We start from the raw sequence: 24,013 nt of genomic DNA, 5'->3' as shown, positions 1-24,013 counted from the left end.
TACTTTGGCCCTAACCATAAAGATAGGAATTTCCAGCTGGATCCCAAATATTGGATTTTAATCTAACTTGCAAATTGCTTCTATACCCCTGTGCTTGCTCAAAGATGAGATCATGACATTCTATTGTGTGGTTTTTCCCTTTAAAAACTGGGCTTCTCTGCTTGACTGATACCAAGGAAGATGAGAGTGTGAGCTTGTCCTTGGCGGCCGGCTATAAAAGACTTTTGTGGCATGATTCTTTTCGCTAAAACGGCTATAACAATAGCAGGCCTATAGATGGTACCTTATGTTGGCTCAAAGACCTTATTTCATAACCTATCACCCTTTGCGTTACCTTCCCAATGGTTAGGAGAGTGACATACAATAGCCAGGTAAAGCAGGTTTTAAGACTTTTCAATGAATGTCAGTGTGATGGTCATAGCTGTGGCACACAAGGTTGACTGATAGAGTAAGGACAAAGGATAAAGAGAGTCACTGGTCTGACTTTGTCAGAGCAAAACCAACATCGAGTAGCAGGATTCTGAGTTTTATGCTTTTTGTTAACAGGGTCAATTTAATTTCCATTAATTAGGCAAGAAGACCTTTTAAAAAATAAACTGTATTAAGTGGCTATGGGTCAAGAAGCAGTTTTCTTGATCAAAAATATCAGCTAAGAGTTCTACATGCTGTAACGAGTATTATATTTCTGGTCTCAAAGGTTTATAAGAGCAAAAGTAAGTAGCTGGGGATTTAGCTCAGTGGTTCTGCTGCCTGCCTGGCAAGTGCAAGGACCTGAATTCGATTCCTGGTACAAAAAATAAATAAATAAATAAAACTAACTAAAAATTAAATTTAAAAAAAAAGAGCAAAAGTAAGTAACCCCCCACCCAAGGGCTTATCTTCATGCCAATGGAAGCCTCCAATAGGTGCCCACAGGAACTCCCTGGGGCCTACCAGCAGCGCACCCTGCTTTTTCTCCCCATAGGGGGACAGTGCCCTGTTTCAGACACCAGAGCTTCCTACAACAGTCACTCTAGTGTTTACACTACTTGTTTGTTACATGAACACAGAAGAGAAGCAAATTTTAAAGCATTTTTTCTTGTCAGTTTTATTTAAAAAGAAAAATGTACATTTTCTTAGGAGGATACTGATTGTCCCCAGTTCTGAGAAGCAGTATGCTGATTTAAATTCAAACAGACATTAAATGAAAAACAAAGCAAAAGGAGCCCTGGGAGAAGAGCATCCCCTCCTCACTCTCTGGACCCATGGTCCAGAGACACTTGATACAATTGGGCAGGATCCGAAAACAAGTCCCTTCAAGGCTGCTGCCACCTATCTATGACTTTGAGAAATGCCTACATGGGGCATTGCTTTTCTAAGCAAACTTCTGGTCTCTGAGAAAGATGACCATCTTTCTTCCAGCACGTTTTTGGCCTCTTTGTCAAAGATCAGATGACTGAATGGATTGTTTCTACATTTTTTATTCTGCTTCATTGAATCTCATGTCTGTCTTTGTGCCAGTAGCATGCTGTTTTTATTACTATAGCTTTATAACTTCAAGTCTGGATTTGTGATGCCTCCCACTTTGCTCTTCTTACCGAGGATTGCTTTTGCTATTCTGAGTCTCTTCTGGTTCCACATGAATTCAGTATTGTTTTTTCCAGTTCTGTGAAGGATGCAGTTGTTATTTTGATTGGGATTGCATTAAATCTGTGTATCAATTTCGGAAGTATGTCCATTTTGACTATATTGGTTCTGTCTAGACAGGAATGGGGTATCTTTCCATTTCTAATGTTCTCTTCAATTTCCTTTTACAGAGTATTGTAGTTTTTATTGTAGATGTCTTTCACTTCCTTAATTCCTAAGTATTTAATTTTTCTTGGTGCTATTGTGAATAGTATTTTTTCCCTAATTTCTTTCTCAGGGGATTTATTATTTGTGTGTAGGAATGCTATTGATTTTTTGTGTTGATTTTGTATCCTGCTACATTTCTGAATTTGGTTATTAATTCCTAGAGTCTTTTGGTAGAATTTTTTGGTCTTCTATGTAAAGAATTATGCCATCTGCAAATAATAATAATTTTACTTTTCCTATAAAATCTCTTTTGTTTCTTTTTCTTGCCTATCTGCTCTTGCTAATGTTTTTAGTACTAGTGAGCAGGAGTGGGGATAGTGGACATCCTTGTCTTATTCCTAATTTTAGAGTGAAAGCTTCCAGCTTTCTTCACTTAATATGATGTTGGCAGTAGGTTTGTCATAAATGGCTTTCATCTGGTTGAGATAAAGTCCTTTTATACCTATTTTCTTCAGGGGTTTTTTTTTATCATGAAAAGATGTTGATTTTGTCAAAGACTTTTTCCTGTGTCTATTGAGATGTTCATGTGATTTTTGTCCTTGCTTCTGTTTTTGTGATGGATTACACTTACTGATTTGCATATGTTTCATCATCCTTGCATCCCTAGGATGAAGCCTATCGGGTCATGATTTATGATCTTTTTGATGATTCATTGCATTCTGTTTGCCAGTATCTTGTTGAGGATTTTTGCATCTGTGTTCATTAAAGAGATTGGCCTGTATTTCTCTTTTTTGGTTTGGTTCTTTCCTAGTTTTAGAATCAGGGTAACGCTAGCTTCCAGGAATAGCTTTGGGTGTTCTCTTCCCTTCCCTTTCAATTTCATTAGAGGTTGAAGAATACTGGTGTTGAATCATCTCTGAAGTTCTTATAGAATTCAAGAGTGTATCCATCAGAACCTAGGTTTTTCTTAATTGGTACGGTTTTTAAAAAAATTACTGCTTCAATTTCACTGTTTGTTGTTGGATTATTTAGGGTTTTAAAATCTTTTTGGTTCAGTTTTGGTAATTCACATGTATGTATCTAGAAATCTATCCATTTCCTGTAAATTCTCCAGTTCACTGGCCTACAGGTTTGTGAAGTAATTGTCAATAATCTTTTCTATTTTGGCAGTACTGATTGTGATTTCACCTTTTTCATTTTTCCTTGCACTGATTGGTATCTTTTCTGGTTAGAGTGGCTAAGGGTCTATTTTGTTTATTCTTTCAAGGAACCAACTCTTTGATTCATTCATTGTTTGTATTGCTTATTTGGTCTCAATTTCATTGATTTCTGTCCTGATCTTTATAATTTCCTTCCTTGTACTAGCTTTAGGTTTGTTCTTTTTTTTTTTTTTTAAAGGACTTTGAGGTGCATCGTTTTGTGATGTGGGTATCCATAGTTATAAACTTCCCTATTAGGACTGCTTTCATTGTGTTAAGTTTTGGTGTGTTGTACTGGCATCCTTTAGTTGTAGAAACTGCCTTATTTCTTCCTTGATTTCTTCTGCAACCCACTGTTTATTTAAGAGTGGATTGTTTGGTTTTCATGTATTTGCATAATTTGTGTTTTGTTGTTGATTTCTGGTTTCATTGTGCCATGATTTGATAATATGCTTGGTATAATTTCAATTCTTTTACATTTACTGAAGCTTGCTTTATTGGCTAGTATGTAGTCTATTTTGTAAAAAGTTCCATGTCCTGTTGAGAAGAATGTATATTCTATTGTTGGGTGGAACACTGTAGATATCTATTAAGTTCATTTCTTTGAAAGTCTGTTCAGCTCTGATATGTCTTTGTTGATTTTTTGTTTAGCTGATCTTTGTATTTGTGGTAGTGTGGTACTGAAGTCCCCCACTATAATTATGTTTATCTGTTATGTCTAATAGTATTTGTTTTATGAAGTTGGGTGCACTGTTGTTCGGTTCATATATATTAATTATCCCTTTCTGTTGGACTGTTCCCTCAACCAACATGCAGTGAACTTCTTTGCCTCTTTTGATCAGTTCTGGCTTGAAGTCCACTTTGAATATAGGAAAGCTACACCTGCTGTTTTTTTGGATTCCAACTGCATGGAATATTGTTTTCCATTCTTTAATTTTCAGTCTATGAGTCTCTTTTTGGGTTAAATGTGTTTTTTACATGCAGCATACTGTTGGATTTTGTTTCTTGATCCATTCTGCCAAAGTTATTACTGATAGGAAATGACTCATTCCTGTTACTACCTTATTTTTCTGTTGCTGGTTCCCTATTTCTCCCTTCTACTTAATTGTTCACCCTAACTGGTGTATTCATTCTATTATGATTCTAGTCATTTTTAGCTTCATTGTTTCTTTCTAGGATGTATCCTTGAGAATTTTTTTGAGAGCTAGTTTGGTGGTCATGAATTTCTTTGGGTGTTCTTTGGTTTTGTTTTTTTTTTTTGTACCAGGGATTGAACTCAGGTCCTTGCGCTTGTGCAGCAGGCAGCGAAACCACTGAGCTAAATCCCCGGCCCCTCTTTAGGTGTTCTTTATCCAGGGAATATCTTATTTCTCTATCAATCTAGAAAGACAGTTTTATAAGATATATCATCCTGGGTTGAAAATTTTTTTCTTTTAGGGCTTAGAACACTTCACTCCAAGCTCTCCTGGCTTTTGAAATTGTGTTGAGAAGTCTGCTGTAATTCTAATGGGTTTACCTTTACAAGTAATTTGTTGCTTTTTTCTAATCTTTTAAGATTCTGTTCTTGCACTAGACTTCTGGGATTTTGACTATGATGTGTTCTGGAGAGGTTCATTTCTAATCATGGCTATTTGGGGTTCTGTATGCTTCACTTACCTGTACGTTAAATTGTTTTCCCTTATTTGGAGAGTTTTCTGCTTGCTATTATTTCAGTAAAGAGATTTTATAATGCCACTTGTGCTATCTTCTGATTTCTCACTAGTTCCAATTAATCTTAGTCTTCTTTGCATTATCTAGGGGCTTTTGGATCCATTTTTCTTGTTCTCTTGTTGTTAAGGTGTCTTTCATTACTTGGTCACCAACAATGGCTCTGTCTTCTAGTTCTGACACTCTGTCCTCACACTGGTCACTCCTGTGCCTTTACTTTATACAATTTTTAATCCCCCTAATTTCTATTTGGTACCTTGTTATGGACTTTATTTCTCTATTTTCTTTCTTTCTTTTTTTTTTTTTGGTACTGGGGATTGAACGCAGGTCCTTGCACTTGTGAGGCAGGCGGCAGAACAACTGAGCTAAATCCCTGGCCCTGGACTCTATTTTCTATGCTGGTGATTCATGTTTATTTAGCTCTGCTAGGTTTTTAGTTTTATTAATGTGTCTTGTAGACTCATGGATTGTTTTATTCAGCCCCTTATCTGTTTACTTATCTCTTCTTTGAGCTTGCCAAATGCCTTATTGATCTTTTTTTTTTTTTTGTCTTTCTGATATTATTTAGAATAATCTGGCTATGTGGCTTTTGTTTTCCTTCATTTTGATGCCCCATGGATCAGCTTTGGTGGCACTGGGCGTTTTGGGAGGTATTTTCATGAGGTGCTTCTCATATTTCTATGTGTGTGTAGGTTTGTGAGTTGATTATAGTGGAAAGCTTTGTTTCTAGTATGGAGTTATCTTTAGTTAATGTCTACTTTTCAGCAGCATCCTCTGGAGGTAGCTAACAATTGGTTTTTGTTTCTGTCCCACAATCTAACCACCTCTGTTTGCTTGGGATGGGAGGTTGTGGCATATTTGGACCACTACCTAGTTCTCTAGGAATGGGCTGCAGTATTGTTTTTTTTTTTTTTTTTTTTTGGTACTGAGGATTGAACTCAGGTCCTTGTGCTTGCGCAGCAGGCACCGGAACCACTGAGCTAAATCCCCAGCCCCAAGCTGCAGTGTTGTTAATGACCCCAAAGCATTCCAGAAAACAAATTGGCATCTCAAGAAAAATTAACAGCAACGACTATGTCACCTTGGCGACAGTAATAAAATCATGCATCAATTATAGCATCAAAGACAAACTGAATATTGACAAATCCTAAGGACCACTGATGTGTATCACCCTTAACCACAGAAAAGAGATCTGTAATTATAGCATAAACACTAAGACACACCATATATTGACCTACAGTAAATATCTACTACATGGAACAACTTTACCCCTACTAATAATAGAACAGTACTCGACACTAATAGTTTAATGTTAACTAGCTAACTAGTGAATCATAAAGCTTAGTAGTTATTGAAATAAAGGTAGAGGGGGTGTGGAACTGGAGAATGAAAAAAAAGCAAAATTTAAAAAATTAATCCATGGTATATGAGATGGAGGAGAGAAAATGAGATCGGGGTCCAATTGAGGAGTTAAAGGAATTTAATAATGTCAGAGAACAGTAACAGGAAAGAATAAACAGAAAAAAGAACAAAAACAGGAAATAAAGGAAAACATAAGAAAGAAGAGGATAAAAGTTGAAAGGGGAAAAGAAAAAAGGACAAGGAACAAACTAAAAGAGGAAAAAAGAGGGGGAGAAAATATCCTAAACTGCCAAAAAAAAAAAAGCTGACAAAAGAAATTAAAAATTAAAAATAGAGAAATGGTAAACTTGCTGGAAGATAAGTTAGGTAGAACTCTCAATGACACTGGCATAGGAAAAGACTTTATGAACAAAACTTCAGTAGCACGGGAACTAGCACAAAGAATCAACAACTGGGACTTCATCTTATTAAAAAGCTTCTGCACTGCAAGAGAAACTACCAACAGAGCTAAGAGACACCCTACAATATGGGAAGAAATTTTTAGCAGCTGTACCTCAGACAAAGGACTACTATCTAGAATATGTAAAGAATTGAAAAAAAACAGACCCCCCCCAAATTCAACGACCCAATTCAAAAATGGGCATCCGAAATGAACAGACATTTCTCAGACAAAGAAGTAAAAGCAGCAAATAAATATATGAAAAAATGTTCAACATCACTGGCCATTCGAGAGATGCAGATGAAAACAACACTGAGATTCCACCTCACCCCACAAAGAATGGCTGCTATCAAGAAATAAACCAATAACAAATGCTGGCGGGGGTGTGGAGAGAAAGGAATCCTTCTCCATTGTTGGTGGGAGTGCAGACTGGTGCAACCACTGTGGAAATCCGTATGGAGATATCTCAAAGAACTAGGACTAGAGGTCCCATTTGACCCAGCTATTCCCCTGCTGGGTATCTTCCCCAAAGAATTAAAAGAATCATACTACTGTGATATATGTGCACCTATGTTTATAGCGGCACAATTTGTAATAGCTAAGGTTTGGAAACAGCCCAAGTGTCCATCAACTGGAAACTGGGTAAAGAAGATGTGGTTTTTATATAAAATGGAGTACTACTCAGAGTCATTTATAGCTAAATCGATGCATATTGAGGCCATACTCTTAAGTGAAATAAATAGGACACACATGTGTAAATACTGAATAGTATCTCTAGTGTGAGAAACTGAAAGTGCAAATAAGGACGAAAATGATTAAAACAAATAATTGATAATTTGAAATAGGAAAAGGTCCAAAGGTGGAGGGGTGGTGGGAGGGGAAGGGGAAAGGGAAGAAAGGAAAGGAAAAATTATGAGAAAGAAAAAAAATGAAAACAAAAAAATTAAAAATAGAAAAATAAAAAAAAGATTGAGTCAAAGGAAGAATTCCTCTGTGTTTTTGAATGAATGATTCCTTTCTAGGACCTGCAGTCTTGGAATCCAGCCAGTCAGGATTTTCTCTGCCTAGGGTTAGGGTGTAGATGTCCTCCCTGCACCAGAGGCCCCTGTGTCTGTTCACCCCAGACTGTGGTTACTGTCCAAGCCCAGGCATGTCCTTGCTCACACTGGTAGATGGAAAATGCCATCAGCTTTCTGGTACCTGCTGGATGTCGGCTGTGGGGTGGGGTTCAGTTGGACTGCTGAACTTAACATCGACACTCTCAGGGTCCAGTTGCTCTCTATAGAGGGCATGGCCTTGTCCTTCCCAGTCTGAGCTTACACTTCTCGTGTAAGCCTATATCTATGTATGGCCAGTTCCCTATCTGTGGTGGTCTCTTGTGGTTGTCTTTCCCCCAGTCACTTTGGAAAGGTAACACCAGAGTCCCTGAAGTTGCTGTCCAGGCTTACTTTCTCTCCCTGGGCCTTGTCCTCATCCAGGATCAAGTTGGTGGGTTAGTCCATATCTCTGTTGCCTGGTGCCAAGAGGAAGAAAAATGTGGAGCCAGCTGGGAGTCGGTGGATGGTTGTGTGGGGAGTGCCACATGGCCAGTGAGGGCCTGCTTGTTTGTGCTAGAGGCCTGTCACTATATATTTAAAGATCCTATAATAGTCATCCTTTAGTTGTATAGGCACTGATCCAGCACATAGCACCATTAACCTCATTGCCAGCTTAAATACTTTGCTCAATATCATATTGCCTGCTGGAATAAGAGTGAGAGGATACTAACTCTTCAGTCTTCCAAAAGTCTACCAAATTCTACTCAGTTCAGCTGAATGAGACTAAAAGTTAAACTTTAGCTGTGTGACTTTGGGTGTGATTAATTTCTCTGGATCACAGTCTCCCTAATGATAGGACCAATATAAAAACACTGAAGCCTAGTGTGGTGGCCCATGCCTGTATTCCCAGCATTCTGGGAGGCTGAGGCAGGAGGATCATGAGTCTGGACACAGACTGGGAAATTTAGCCAAATTCTGTCTCAGAAATTGAAAAAAAAGAGGGGAGGCTGGCGATGTAGCCTAGTACAAAAGTCCTGGGTTCAATCCCTAGTATTAAAAAAAAAATACACACAAACAAAAACAAAAACAATCCACACAAAAGCAACAAAAAATCCTGAAACCTAACTCACATGACAGTTGTGAGGGTTAAATGGTATCAAGTATGTAGAATACATTTGTATCCTACAAAGCTGTACAAATGTAACACTGATGATTCAGGCGACTTGCAAATGTTTAAAGTGAGGCAATCTTATAGAATCTTCATATCTTTTCAAACAAATAGAATAAGAGAAAAATATATCTTTGTTTTGAGTCCTGAGAGCCATTTGCCACAGCAGTGAGGTGCTCTGCCCACAAGTTTGATAGAGGCAACTAATAAGTGACTGTTAAAGGTCAACACCATGATGCCAGGGTCAGCTCTAAGTCAAGAGCAGCACATGTTCAGTCCAAGCTAAGCCAGTCTATGGCTTAAAGAGAGGATGGTTTGCATCTGTCGTAATTCACTATTCTAAGCCACACTGAAAAGACCTTGCCACCTGGTAGTTTAACATTAGAAACAGGTAAGATATTCTAATTGTGACACTCTAATTTTATCTAGACGCACAGTTAGGCATAGACATTTTCATAAGGTCTTCCAGAGCTCTGGGAGTAGACAAGAACATGGACATAACAACTAGAATTTATGTTCAGCTTCACAGATCAACTTGAGATAAAGGATCAAAGTGATTTATGAAGAAGAAATGATAAACTGTTGGCCATTTTGGATGTTCAGAAGGAAAATGGCTTGCCTAGATAGCCAACCAGAGTGGGTGGCACTTCTTTATCTCTTCATTTTACCATACATAGACAGGTTGAAGAACAATGGATCATTCTAGTTTAAGAGCAAATGAAAACAGGAAAACACTGGAGTGTAAAGGGGGGGAGGGCTATGGCTTTTAATTGGTTTATAACCATGAAGCCAGTTACAACACAAACACAGGATTATGGAGATATCCATAATAGGATCTCACACAATGAGTACCTCATAAATCTATATTATGGACTCTACAATGATGTTAATTTAGGTCGGAGTATTGTATTATTCTATGCATCACACAGTAGTCATTTTTCAAATATTAATAACTTGATTCCTTTCCTTTAAAAAAAAAAACTAAAAATGACCTGACTTCAGATGATGAATTTCTAGTCCAAAAGTTATTTCAGAAAACAAGCTACTCTTTGCAGAACAAATGGTCAGGGTTCTTATAGCCTGCTCCCTTCCCCCAATCCAATATTTTCTCTATCAGGGATCAAAGTAACTTCTTCCTGGCTCCTCATTTTCATTAATCTTTCTTGAAAGTAATTCACATTCTTTCCTTACAAAGGGTAGATGGATTGAACTAGAGGAATCTTAAGAAAGATTATTTCTCCAAAAGAATAACTTCCACAGGGCTCCCACACTCCCCCAAATTTAAAAATAGGAATACAACTGGAGCCAGAATTGTTACATATCTTTACATAAGATTTCTTTTCCTAATAGGAAAAAAATCACAAGTTTTATTTTGACTATGTATGGGAAATGCTGCCAATTCTGGCAGATTCTGTGTTTGTCTACATTTTCTGAGAGGGAAGAAAGACATGATGAGAGTTGAGCCACAGAGACACTAGAGGGAGCCACAATATCAGTATCCAGGTGTCATTTACTTGTAAATTGTGTGGCAGGAGAGGAAAACCAGGTGCTGAAGCGTGAATCTTCTTGTAAAATACACCTGGGACTTCTTTCTGGACACATTTTTGGTTCTATGAAGGTGGAGAAGGTGGGAAAGCTTCCTGTTAAGAGCACAAGCAAGAGGAGATAACCGTTTCCCAGGGTGACCTCCTGCTCTCCTGCCTACAGGGCACACCTGCTGGAGCTGCTTTCCAGAGGAATCAGGAAAATCAAAGGGGACACACAATCAGGTAGCTGGAAACCCCCCCAGCCCCATACAAATAACGTACTGTTTGGGTTAATAAAGATCAGTGAGGACACAGAAGAGGAAGGAAAAAAACTGGTTGCCATCGACTGAGCATTCCCACATGTATCTGACAGCTCCTCAGCACTTCCATCTGCCAGATGCAGCATCCTGAGCAGTCAGACAAGACTGATAAATACAGGGGTGGGGACCTTCAGCCACTGACAAATGATCTGTTGGAACTGAAAAAACAAAAACCAAATGCTTTCAGAATCACAAGCAAAGTACCTTCTCCAGAGACCTCAGACCCAGTTCACAGCACATAACACTCGGGCCCAATCTTAGCAGGGAAACAGAGCTGGACAATGGTTCCTCACACACAACCTGAAAAGTTTAATTCCAAATATTCATTTCATTTGAGGGGCTTATTTTCTGTGTTGCTCATGGCAACTGCTCTGCATACCTTTGAGGCAAATTTGCCATTACAAAGCATTTATGTTTGTAATAAGTCCTTCAACCTCTGACAGCTAACTCCATAAAGCAGACTATGGGGGGTTTGACTGTAAAGCTGCATGATAAGCAGTTAGAGGGAAAAGGAAGCATATGTGTCTAATACCACTGATCCTTCCAGAATGCCCTCAACACCTGGGACCAGTACAGAGGACCTACATCTTGCTGCCTTTTCAATAACATCAGTTTAAGGCAACAAGGTGGTGGTGGGGGGTGGACACTAGGCAAACCCAGATGGTATGATGACTGGACCGATGAGCTGTGGAATAGAGTGGTCTCACTATTCTTCTCCTGACCCTTTCTCTTAAGGGCTCCTTCATGCGCTGCTGTTTGGAGTGCCTGCACTCTGTCTTCTTTCTTCACTGACACAATCCCTTCAGGAACTACCCTGCATGTGCTGCTGCCTTCCACCTGCATATGTAACTCACCCTGTGTCTCAGGGCTTGGCACTGATATATGCAATGGCTTATTTGATTTCTCTCTATGTGTGTTATGTCCTATGGATTCTTTCAACAAATCTGAACTCTTCCTTCCACCAAGCTCCCTGCTGCCTCAGTATACCCTCTCTTGATGAATGGCTCTGTTGCCAGTCCCAACATCTTGATGAGAAACCAAGTTCACTCTGGAATTTTCCTCCATCTTCACTATGCCCAACTGATTCTGTTCCTAAATAACTTTTAAATTATTTTTCTCTCTCTCTGTTGTTACCATCATCACTTGCCTAGACTACCACAAAAGCTTTCCACTGGATCTCCATGAGCCTCTCATGTGGTCCCCTCAAATACACCTTCCACATGCCATAGAGCCATCTTTTTGCTTTGTTTTGTTCTGTAGCACTGGAGATTGAATCCCGGGCCTTCACACTGAGCTGCATCTCCAGCCCTTTGGTTATTTTTAATTTTGATGCAAGGTTATATTAATTTGCTAAGTTGCCCAGGCTCAGCTTGCACTTGCAATCCTTTTGCCTTAGCCTTCCAGTATTCTGGGATTACAAACCTGAGCCACCAGTCCTGACTATAGAAGCATCTTAAAAGAATCTGATATTGCTTGCCTATTTAAATTTCCTAGCAGCTTCGTATTATCTTCACAAGATAAAGTCCCGGCATCCTCTCTTTTTTATTTCTCAGCTCTTTTCCATTTGCTCTTACCTTACTGAACTATCTGTAGCTAGCTCCATAACTCCTACCCTTCTCCTTTCATTTGGGACCCCCTTTTCACCCTTCATTTGCTAGAAGGATTCCTACTTATTCTTTCGGAGCCCTTTTCAGGTGTTACTTCTGTTAGAGAAAGTGCTAAATACTCTATAAACTCCCTGTGTTACTTCCTTATCTGGTACATGCCTCTTATTATACTTAGCACATTTTTGTGTGAATTAAGAGCAGATACTGGTGTCTTTAGAGCCTAGCACAGAACAAGCCACACAGTATTTGTTCAGCACATCTATATAAACTCCTGCAACAGGCCACATCTGATCCAGCATGGCCATATGGTTTTTTTACTCCAAGCAGCTAGAACGTTATGAACAGCTTTTACGAAACAGATGGAAGTTGGCAAGGGAATGGGGAGGGGGCAATGGCAGACAAATCTGAATAAGTGCTCACGAAGGACCTGACCCATCACTGGGTAAAATTGGATCAGTGAGGACTGTCTGCTGAGCCCATGCTGCTCTGGAGGCTCAGAGATTCCAGACTGCACAAAATTGCACAAAAAGACATGGCTCTTCGTCGTTCCATTCAATTTTCTCTTTTCCCCAAAGAAAGCAATAATTACACAATATAGGACTCTTCTAAACTAGTCTACATTAGCTTTTATTTTTCTATTATGGGCACAGTGTGCCTTCAGCCTACTTCTACTTTATCGGCAGGGAATCTCATTTCCATCTCACACCATGCATTTTACAGTGCCTCAGTGAACCTTAAGTGAGATGGATATTGTAGGGAATGAATTGTAGAGGGACAAATATGAGAAACACTGAAGATCACACACATTATACCATCTGTGCTATTTTGTCGCATGACACAAAAGTACAATTGCAAATGGGAGAGTGTAGAATGAAAACAACTTCTAAATTGATAGCCAGTGTTTGGTCCAACCTTACTATAAGAACACAGGCTAATTTCTGACATTAATCCCTTGATCGGCCTGGGAGGAGTATTGCTTCATGTGGAGCTTTAGAGGCAAGACCCCACACAGTCAAACTGGTGCAATTATATTCAAAATGAATTAAATGTTTAATATATAAAATGTTATCTGGGCCCCAAATACTCAGGACTCCATACTATATGAGACCTATCAGCCAGGCCAGATATTTTACAGCTTGAATTACTATAAAAATGTTCATATGCCCAAGAAACCCATTTTGGAGCCAAGGAAAGAAATTCAAGAAGGCAGTTGTATAAGATTTTATCACTTTGACTTGTACACATCAAATCTTTTCACTCTCCCATTCAGCTATGGGTAAAAAAAAATCATTTGCATTCCTCAGGCAGTAATTTAGGGTGACAGAATGATGCCTTGCAATATTCACATTAGAGAAACTGAGGCATAGAGCAGTTCAACAATCAGCTCAGGGCTCAGATGAAGAATTCAACTAATTTCCCAATTTATAATTCCCAATATGTCCCCTTACCTCATTAATTAAGGCCATCATGCCATTTTCCTGCTAGCCAATTCATTCTGATTCCAGGTTCACATGAGCACCCCAAGCATCTCCTTTCCAAATCAGCCCCCAGCTGAGATCCTTTAGCACCTCTGTAGGCACTGGGCCATGAAAGGAAGTGGACACTGGCACATGAAGTTGGCTGCCGATTACTTTCTGTAAAGCTCCAACGTTGTGCATAGTTGTGTTGAATTCCAAAAGTGGAAGTGGTTTCCCCATCTGGTTCTTCCTTACCATCAAGCTAGTAATTAGCTGCTCGTGCAGACCCTCAAAACTACTTGTAAGTTATTCAGGTTAACATTTTTTAATTTAGTGTCTTGCTTTCTCAGTATCCACCCAAATGAGAGAGAGATCTGGAGTCATAAATGGAGTAAAGGATGCTGGTCTCCACGGCTCACCTCTACTTTATCACAAAATTTTAACAAGAATTTGCCCCAGCTGGAAGGAAGCGGACAGCCACACTGTTGTCACAGAGAAGCGCATTCCTTCCCTGGGGTTCGTGTGCCCTTTCCTTGAGAACAAAGACCCAGATTATTTTAAAAGGAGAAGATTCCTATAGGAGATGTACCAATATTGGGACTATTGGGGGAAAAAACCCCTCAGCTTATACTTTTTTACTTATGTAAAACGTTTAGCATCTTCTTCAAAGTAGCTTTCTTGAATTTATTATGTGGTTTCTCATGGCAGCATTTGTTATGACATGATCTCATAAGACAAGGGAAAGAAATGTGTCAGGTAGACTGAGCTATAATTTCACCAACATCCACCCTGCTTCTAGGTGAAAGACTGGCCTTTAGATGTTCAGGAACAACACTGAGGCACAAGAAGGCGAGTTTACTGACGCAAGCATGATTAGCTGATGAGGTTCTGCTGGCCTAGGAGTCAGGAGGCAGCCAGCCATGAGTCTAGTGTTTCTTTGCAAAAGTGATTTTCTCCTCTCTGGCCAGTCTCCTCCTGTACAGAGTGGTAAAAACCCTTCTAAAGTTGACTTTAGTCTACTTCAATGGCTTTGCCATTGGCCACTCAGATTCTTTGAGAGGGAGAAAAGCCAAGGCAGGTTTTATTTAGAGAGCAGGGAAGTTAAGTTCATGCTAAAGTCTATGTTCGACTTTATTTAAAAAGCAGGGAGCTCAGGGCTGGAGGACAGCCAACGTGCTGGCCACAGAGACAGTCTCATCTGCTGGGTGATGGATTGCCAAATGGTGATGAGAAGATAAAAGAAGCAGGGCTCTGAGACGGAAATAGGAATTGAAGGTAAGATACTGTTTAGGAACCAATTTGGCCATTCCTTCACAGAAAAACTTACCTAAAAGGCAGGCTGTGCTCAGTGTCCCCCTGGCCTCTCCACTGCATTCTCCCTTAACTTGCTTCTCTGGTGCCCTTCCAACTGTCCCAAGACTACATTTGCTTGAGGTTTAGCAGAGAGTGAGCTCTTGCTTTCTTCTGAGTCCACATTCTGCTCCAGCCCTCTGAGACTCTAGACTCCCTGTGGAACCCTGCCCTTTGCTGCTGCTTTTCCAATTGCTCCTCCTCTGGGTCACTGACAGGTATGGGCTTTTTCCGACTTTGGAGACTCTTCACTATAATCTTTTGTTTTTCTACAGTTTGAATTAAATCAAATTATGAGAGGACCAGGAAACCATATTTCTAGGCTTGAACTCTCTTCTGAGTAACCCATGTTTTTATCTGGCTGCTGGGCTTCTCTCAGCTGGGATGGCCCACTTGAAGGTCCCACAGGGAGCTCATCCTTCCTTCCTTTTTCTTTTCTCTTTCCTTCTCTTTCTCCCCCCCTTTCTCTCTCTCTCTCTCTCTCTCTCTCTCTCTCTCTCTCTCTCTCTCTTTCTTGGCAGGGTCTCACTATGTAGCTGAGGCTGGCCTTGAACTCATGGCAATCCTCCTGTCTTGGCCTCCCGAGTGTTGGGATTACAGGCATGTGCCACCACACCTGGCTCCTTCTGGCTTTTCTGACTTATATTTCAATTAATGGCATCCTCCTCCTCTTGAGATTGCTCTACCGCAAAATGTTAGCACAGCTATCCTCAACTCACAACCGGCCACTCACTAGACATGGCCTACTGCCTTCCTCAGCACTTGAGCCACCCGCCCTTCTCTTCTTCTGCCCTATTTCAAGGAAACATTTTTACCTGAAATCTTGCAATACCAGTTTCCATGCTTCCAATCCTTCTGGCCTCTTCTATCACAGTCTTCTTCCAAAATCATTAACCCTATGTTATTCTTCTATTTAAAAATCCTTCGTGGCTTCCCACAAAATACAAAATAAAATCAAATCTCTTAAGCTCATCAAAGTCTCTAAATTTGATACTCAATCTCTCCATAGTATTGTTTCCCACTATTTTTTCTATGCACTATAAAGAAGAGTGGAAAGTGATTACCAGAGTCCCTTTCTTTTTTTTTTTTTGGTACCGGATACTGAACTTGGGACCTTGCACTTGCGAGGCAGGCGGCGGAACCACTGAGCTAAATCCCTGGCCCCAGAGTCCTTTTCTTATTGGGCCTGAGATAAGTGTTAATGACGTCTTGGGTCCTTTAGTCTCTGTTCATCTTTATATCTCTGCAGACCACTCTGAAACTTAAGAGTAGTTTATGCTTTTGTCTCTCTCACTGGAATAAAAGCTCCCTGAAGGCAAGACTTTGTCATACTCATATGTATTTCTGTAAATCCGCACAAGTATCACAATGTTTTAAACACTAAATGTTTGTTTTGAAAGGTCAAAGCATTTGTTGGATGCCCACTATGTACATGATGTATCAGATGCTGAGAATGTAAGGATTAATAAGCCACAGTCCCTGCCACAGAGAAGGTCAGATGTAACAGCAGGGAGGGAAGGCATGTTCCTATAATTGTATACAGTAGTTCTGCCTAATTGTACAACTCAGCACAATCCTACAATGGTAGAGAAATCCTCCAGGTACCTTGCAGATATATAGGAAAGAGCTATCAGCAGGTACTCAGGAGATCACAGAACTGGATTCTTTAAGACTAGGTACTTTCTTGGTACATGAAAATGGAGGAATAAATAGCTACCATTTATGGAACACTTCACGCTGTTCCAAGTGATGCTCTGAGTACTGTATATCACTAGGTTTACGTTGACACCTGTGATTTTTTTTTTTACACTGGCTTTAAGAAGAATAAAGTGGTTTTTTTCATTTTATAGACAAAGACACTGGACTTAGAAAAGGCAAGTAACTGGGCTAACGCAACATAGCTAATATGTAGCTAAAACTACACATTTAAACCAAGGTCTGAGCCGGGTATGGTGATGCACACCTGTAATCCCAGCGTTTGGGAGGCTGATTCAGGAAGACTGCTATGAGTTCAAGGACAGTGTAGGCTATGTAGCAAGACCCTGTCTCAAAAAAACAAAAACAAACAAAAAAACAACCGAGGTCTAACTTAAAAGCCTAGCTCTTAGCCATTTTGTATGTGGGAACCACGCAGGGGTACTTACTACAAATGCAGTTTCCCAGGCCTCCTTCCCTGTGATTTTGACTGTGGGCCTGGGATGGAGGCAAGGAAATTATGTTTTAAATGAGGACTCTCAGGTGATTCTGAAATAGGTTGTCTGCAGATCACAATGCAAAGATTCTTCACTGTATCACACTGCCTCCCAGAAGGGCAGTCCAGATAGAGGAGGCAGCTTTTGCAAAAGCCAGGAAGCATGAAATAGGAGCTATTTATAATTTATGCTAGAGGATAGGACTACAGAAATGAATAGGGAGACCTGTGCCTTCAAGAAACAGCATGAAATGATTCCAAACCTCTAACACTTCAGTGTTTTTCATTGAAAAGACCTAATGATATTTTTATACAAAATAAAAATCATCTGTAGTTACCACCACTCTAACACAGGAATTATTTAAATATTGCCATTTTGCAGGTCAATTTTTAAAAAGTTATGATCATTCTATTTAGCATTCTATGAGACTTTACAACAAATGTTTTTCATTTTATATAGTACTTATAATCACCACTTTTAATGGCTACAAACATTCCATTGGGCTGATGTGCCACAATTTATTTAATTCTTTCTTTAATACCAGACACTTAATTTGTTCCTGATTTTTGGCAGCACCACGTTCTTGAGGCTGTAACACTTTATAGTCTTCTCTCATAAATTTAAGGAAAAAAAAGTTTATATATTTGAAGTAATGAGAAAGAAAATACATGCAGAACCTATCTAAATCTGCTAAATATTAAAAAATAATAGTGATCTATAGAATATGGAGCAGTAATTTTCTATTAATAACAACACATTTTATTAAGTCTTATATGTAATTTATAGTTCATAAAAAGAATTTTGTTTTTTCATTCTGGAGACTAGACTCTGGGCTTTCACACTGAGGTACATCCCCAGCCCTTTACTTTTTATTTTGAGACAGGGTCTTGATAAGGGTCAAACTTACGATCCTCTTGTCTCAGTGTCTCAGAATTCTGGAATTACAGGGATGCACCACCATTTCCAGCTTAAAAGCACTTTCACTACATAAATATGAACATTATAACAATCTTATGAAGTAGGCAGGGCAGTCGGTATACACCAATGTGAAAATCAAGAGAGGTTATATGATTACCTGCTTAAGAATACAGAAAGACAAGAGTCAGAACTTGAGTGCAGGGCAGATGATGCCAAAGCTCTTTACTTTGAACTATAATGCCTTTTAGTTTAAGATCAATACAACTAATGAAGCTATTTATGGTGAATAAAAATAAGAATGAATATGAAATAGGAAAATGTATAAATTCAGGAGAAGTCCTGAGTTAAAACTGCCTACTTTAGAGCAAAAGCAAACACAACTCCTCCTATGGCCTGAACTGTTAGTCTTCCCACCCCATCCTATTCTGTAGCCCTAATCTCCATTGTGCCACACACACAGGCCAGTAAGGAGGCAATAGGAGTAAAGAATCTGTTAAGGGGTAAGGTCAGGGAAGAGACACAGAGAGTTGGCATGCTCTGTCGAGATGATGTCAGGATGCAGTGAAAGGGTGGTTATTGTGAGCCAGTGAGAGGACCTGCATTAGAAGGGGAGTCAATTATGGCCTTGATCTTGGCTTTTCCAGCCTCCAGAACTGAGAGAAAGTAAGGGTGATTCTGGTGTGGTCTCTGATGGAAATGAGCACCACGTCAGTGGAAACCAGAAGAAAGATGATTAAAAACCCAGCTGAAGTGTGTTCTAATGTTTTGTAAAAGATAGAGATTGTATGATAAAATTGGATTTTTAGCAGAGGAGATCTAAGCAGAGTGACAAAGGAGCACCTTGCTTCCTCCTGAGCGCTTATAGTACAATGAGAAAGAAGACAAGATGAATTAAGGAATGAATTCTTAAGCAAAAAGGAATGAGAACTTAAAAGATGTGGAAAATTCTTGGTCTATCCATATTGCAAAAAACGTGAAAGCTTGTGCTTTACAGAACACTAAGGGTGTGGATATTTTAAAAAGACAAACACTAAAAGGAGTTGTTTGTATGGGCCAACTTCTGGCTTCTTTTCCTTATCTCTGCAAAAGTCAGGTTTTCATAGTTTATTCCTCTAAGATTGTACGATCAGTTGGGCCTTCTGGAAATGCCCAGAGGGTCTTCAAAGAGACATTTATATTCAGCATTTAGTGTAAAACATCCTTTCCCAACCTGCCAACAACTCCCAGTATATAATCACTTGCCACCTGTTCTTTTGAGATTGGTTTTGCATTATTACAAGCAAAGAAATCAATACTAGACCATTGATTTGGGAAAGAGACAAGATTGCACAGCAATAATATATAAAGTTAGTCAAACCCTACTTCTCAATTGTTTTGAAAGAAAAGATAGTTCAATGCCCCTTTCTGAAATAGGTACTCATTCTGCACTGGTGATCTTGAAACAATAAAAACCCAAGATAGATAAGGCACCATAACCCCAACTGACGTAACAGCTCTTGCGTGCTATACAGAATCTCAACATGCCTTTTTAGACCAGCAAGTAATATATGAAATGGAGTCCAGTTCCCCTCTCTGCAGTCTACCATTCAATTTAACTTGACTGTATGGACTGGAGCAGAGACACTCTGCCAGTGCCACAGATAGTCAAGAGTGCAAGTGCTGCAACTGTGGTGATCAGCCAGCCAAGGGTCTGGCCCAAGCATATATTCTGTCTTGATAGACAGACAGGAAAGGCCAATTGTTTACCTTATCCATTAATTTACTAAGATGCAATCTGGTCTTTCTAAGCCAAATTAACAGGTAAAAGTCATTTAGGTATGTTAATTGGTTTTGAACCAGTGAGTAGAAGCAGCAAAAAAGGAACTATGGGAATGGAGAACATTACTTTAACGTTTACACAGAGCTTTGTGTTTTTCAAACCCTTTCACTTGCATTATCTCACTTGATTCTCACCTCAATCCCATAAAGTAGATGGAGTACCATTGTAAACATGTGAAAGAGGAGGAAATGGAAGCCCAAAGGTTGCTACTCTTTTAAAGAAGGGAAGAGCTAATGTTAGAGAAAGAAATGAGCACTTATCAGGGAGAGTCCTTTATGATAGGGGCCATTACTGACAAAACTACTGAGTGCCAGAGCCAGGGTCTGAACTCTAATCTTTTGGACACCACAGTCCATCATGGTTTTTACACTGGTAAAACCTATGGTTTACTGTTATAGCCAGTATAACTCAGCAAGAATCCTTGATGTCAAGAGTTCTAGACATCTTCAGGTAGTGGTTGTCTGGAAAGGGCAATATACATGACATGCAGGACAAAGTGTAGCTATGAGTCAGAGATATCTAGTTTATATCCCAGGTTTACCACTTGCTTGCTGTGTGACCCTAAGCAAGCTTGTTTACCTCTAAGCTCCATTTTCCTCATGTCTCAAGTACAGAAAAAGATATTACCCTCATAGAGTTGATGAGAGGATTAAATTTTATAAAATAAAGTTCAACAAATATTAGTTACCTCCTCTAGAAAAAAACATTTTTGCAGGAAGCAGGAGAATTACAGAATAGGCACAGACAAGGGTCTCTTATTTGGAAGAGAATAAAGACAGAAATATGGTTAGAAAGTACATAACAGATCTCATTTTTATAGGCAGCCTTTGAAAATAGCCACAACTCAAGGTCTACTTCCTTTAAGAAGACTACTGTGACTTATGGAGTCCAAGTTAAGGTCTTTCCAGGGACCTTGTAAAATTCCTGTTTATCTCTGGCATACAGTATACTGTTGAAACTGTTTCTTTACATCATCTCTTTTCTCCTCTAAGTATAAACAAGCCTCTTCCCTATTAGAGTACCTGCTGGAAGGTAGAGGATTACTAACTGGCAGAATGGAAAAACTGAAGGAAGGAAAGAGGGAAAGAAGAATGGACTCATCCCAGTATCAGCATCTTTGCAAAGATTAAAATGAGATTGTAATATTTTCTTACCTTGACTGCATAGTTATTAAGTGGATCTTTTGCATACGAAGCAGTGTAGTAAACAGCATCACCTGCTTCACAACATGGTTTGTCACTGGTTAGCCTAAAGTCTGACCAGCTGTCAACGCCAAAGCGGAGCTGGTCTTTCTGTCCAGCCATGAAGAGGTCTTCACATTTAACAGCCAATTTCTTCAAGGCATCTGTATGAAGGCTTCGGATTTTACCCACCACTTCCTCTCGATTTTCAAGGCCTCGATAAAGTGCTTGTCTCTGTGGCTTCTGGATGCTTCGGCCCTGTCTGCAAGAGGGACCATGCCGGCTGGTCAGGGACTCCATGCTATTAGAAAACCTGTCCTTAATACTGAGAGTGGTTAAACTGGAGATGCTATTTGTAGCAGAAGGGACAGGTCTCTCCTTGTGCAGAGGTCTCTCCAAGGAGTCACAGGACTCAATGTCCAGACCTTTGAGCTCATAGCTAATAGAAGAGCCAGCACTGCTGGCATCCCAGTTAGGGTCAATATCATAGGTAGGATTAGCCATGACACAAAGGCTACTTTCCAAGGATTTCTGGAGGTCTTTGGAGATTGGCTCTGTATTGGCTCTTATGATCATTTTCTTTGGCAGTGGGGGTGGCGTGGGTTGGGAAGCATTTGGTGCTTCTTGGTCTGTTTTCCCTCCAAAGGCAATGGCATCGTCCAAAGCTCCCTTGGGCTGGCGTGGATGCTTGGGAGGTATCATAGCTGCTCTAGATTGCCCTAGAAGAGAAAAAAACAATTAAATGAAAATTTTTATTTCATAATTGAGACTTGAGTAGAAATGAGTGAGGTAGTTGTGGGAAATGTAAGACTTAGTGCTTTCATTCAAAATGGGAAAACAACCACAGAACAAATACTTGAACATTGAAGCTATGAGTCCAAGACTTGGAGGGAACAACAAATATAAATAATGTTTCATCATTTCTCTGCCAGAGGAACAGGGCACTAGTTTGGGTGATGGGCTTTGTTTACAAAAAAGGATCTAGACTCTTCAGTCCTGCCCCAAGAGCACTATAACTCACCACACCAGAATACTAAGGAATGACAGCCACTCACAAACATTTGCACTGTGATGGAGTGGACATGACAGACAGCATTTATGGATCAAGAAAATGCTCAGGAGCATTATTGAAAAAGGCAGAAAATAGTAACAGGGACCCATGGGCTCAGAAGATAATGTTTTGTTCTTTTAATATCGTTCCAGAGAGATGTGTGCTGTATATAGCATTTGTCATTTTATATTCATTTGTATAACACTTGTCATGTATACAGCATTTTCTATCACACATAAATGCAATTGCTTAAGCCATGTCATTTTATTTCATTAGAGATGGACTCTGACATTGTCTAAACTGGTATACAAGATTCCTGTGATGGTAAGTGTACAAAGCAGGCAACTGCTGTTCCAGACAGTCAGTCACAAACTCATGTGACTGCTTTTATTTGGGGGGCATATACACATCATAATTTAAGAGGCACTACTTTTGGAACTTTTATACTGAACCCCTTATTTCTGCTTAGTGTCTAATGCTTTTGCCCAGAAGATAAAGCATATGGGCTCAATGATATCTTCAGAACTTATGTAATGAAGAGAGGATATAATTTTTTTAAGTAAGAGAAATATACCATAAAACTTCCATAAGATTTATTACAATTAATTGGTCATGTGATTAAAATGAGGCCTTTGGTCAAGACCTCAGAGTTAAAGCATAACCCCTTGTTATGAGCTGAATCACCCCCTCCCCCTGCCCCCATGAGAGCCTAACCTCTGGTACCTTGTGAATGCAATCTTATTTGGAAACAGACCAAGTTAGGATGAGGTCATTAGAGTGGGCCCTAACCCAATGTGACTAGTGTCCTCACTAGAAGAAAACACCACGTGAAGACAGCAGCAAACAGGGAAAATAGCATATGATGACAGAGGCATGGACTGGAGTGATGCAACTACAAGTGAGAGAATGCCAAGGGCTGATGGCCATTATGAGGTGCCAGGCAGAGGTGAAAGAGGATTCTACCCTGTGTCTCAAAGGAAGCATAGCCTGCTGCCAGCACTCTGATTTCAGGTCTTTATCCTTTGTAACTGCCTGAGTATATATTTCTATTGTTTTAAGCAATCCATTACAATCTTTATTACAGCTGTCCTAGGAAACTCACACATGCTCCCACTGATGATCACAGAGTGGAAGGCAACAGGTGACATAAATAGTAGGTGTGGTGGTTTCCTTGAAGAAATGCCACGGATATACACCGACATAAACTGTGCTTGTAATAATGATAATGATAATACATTTCATTTTTCATAAATACAAAATTTTCAAGAGTACCTGAGAGTTTAAACTACCACTATGTATGGCATGCTTAAGGATCTCTGTTCTCCACCAATGGGATGTAACAATATCTTTACAAGCACTAGACCTACATTAAATATAAATAAACAAAAATATGTACATAGAGAAAGAGAGAGAGCATGAGAGTGAGGGAAAGAATATAAGAAAGCAAAGCTCCCAGAGGTTAAAGACTTGTTTTAGTAAAAAAAAAAAATTTTTTTTTCGGTACCAGGGATAGAACTTGGGACCTTGTGCTTGCAAGGCAGGTGGCAGAACCACTGAGCTAAATCCCCGGCCCTGTTTTATTCATTTTTGTAAACTCTGTCCCAAGATCAGGTTCTAAACAAAATAGGCATTCAATAAATATTTCTTAAATGAATATTCAGAGCTGAAAGTGAAAAAGTAGTAGAACTGCATGGATACCTATAACAAGGAAAACACTGAATTAGTAAGTTAAAAACTTCAGAGTGGGGATGTGGCTGAGTGATAGTGCTTGCCTAGGGTGCATGAGCCCTGGGTTTGACCCCTATCACCACAAAAATAAATGAGTAAATAAATAAATTCTCACAAAGAAGAAAATTAGTACTAGATAACTTCACTGGTGAATTCTACAGTTGTAATACTTATCATTC

At 39.5% G+C, this 24,013-nt stretch overlaps 1 protein-coding gene across 9 annotated transcripts in view; it reads right to left on the bottom strand.

The window, feature by feature from the left end:
* Positions 1–24,013, bottom strand: part of Peak1 (pseudopodium enriched atypical kinase 1) — a 301,634-nt gene that overhangs the window by 5,290 nt on the left and 272,331 nt on the right. For all 9 annotated transcript variants that reach the window (XM_087210267.1, XM_087210268.1, XM_021250057.2 and 6 more), the window contains one exon: positions 21,029–21,774. In XM_087210267.1, coding sequence (XP_087066393.1) covers positions 21,029–21,774 — 746 coding nt within the window. The remainder of the gene's footprint in view (positions 1–21,028; positions 21,775–24,013) is intronic.

This window comes from Heterocephalus glaber, unplaced genomic scaffold (genome assembly GCF_053883595.1).
Source record: "Heterocephalus glaber isolate CG9 unplaced genomic scaffold, H.glaber_assembly_v1.0 deba00001140, whole genome shotgun sequence".
NCBI classification, from domain to species: domain Eukaryota; kingdom Metazoa; phylum Chordata; class Mammalia; order Rodentia; family Bathyergidae; genus Heterocephalus; species Heterocephalus glaber.
Note: the sequence above shows the minus strand (reverse complement) of the source record. Positions and strands in the feature narration are given on the sequence as shown.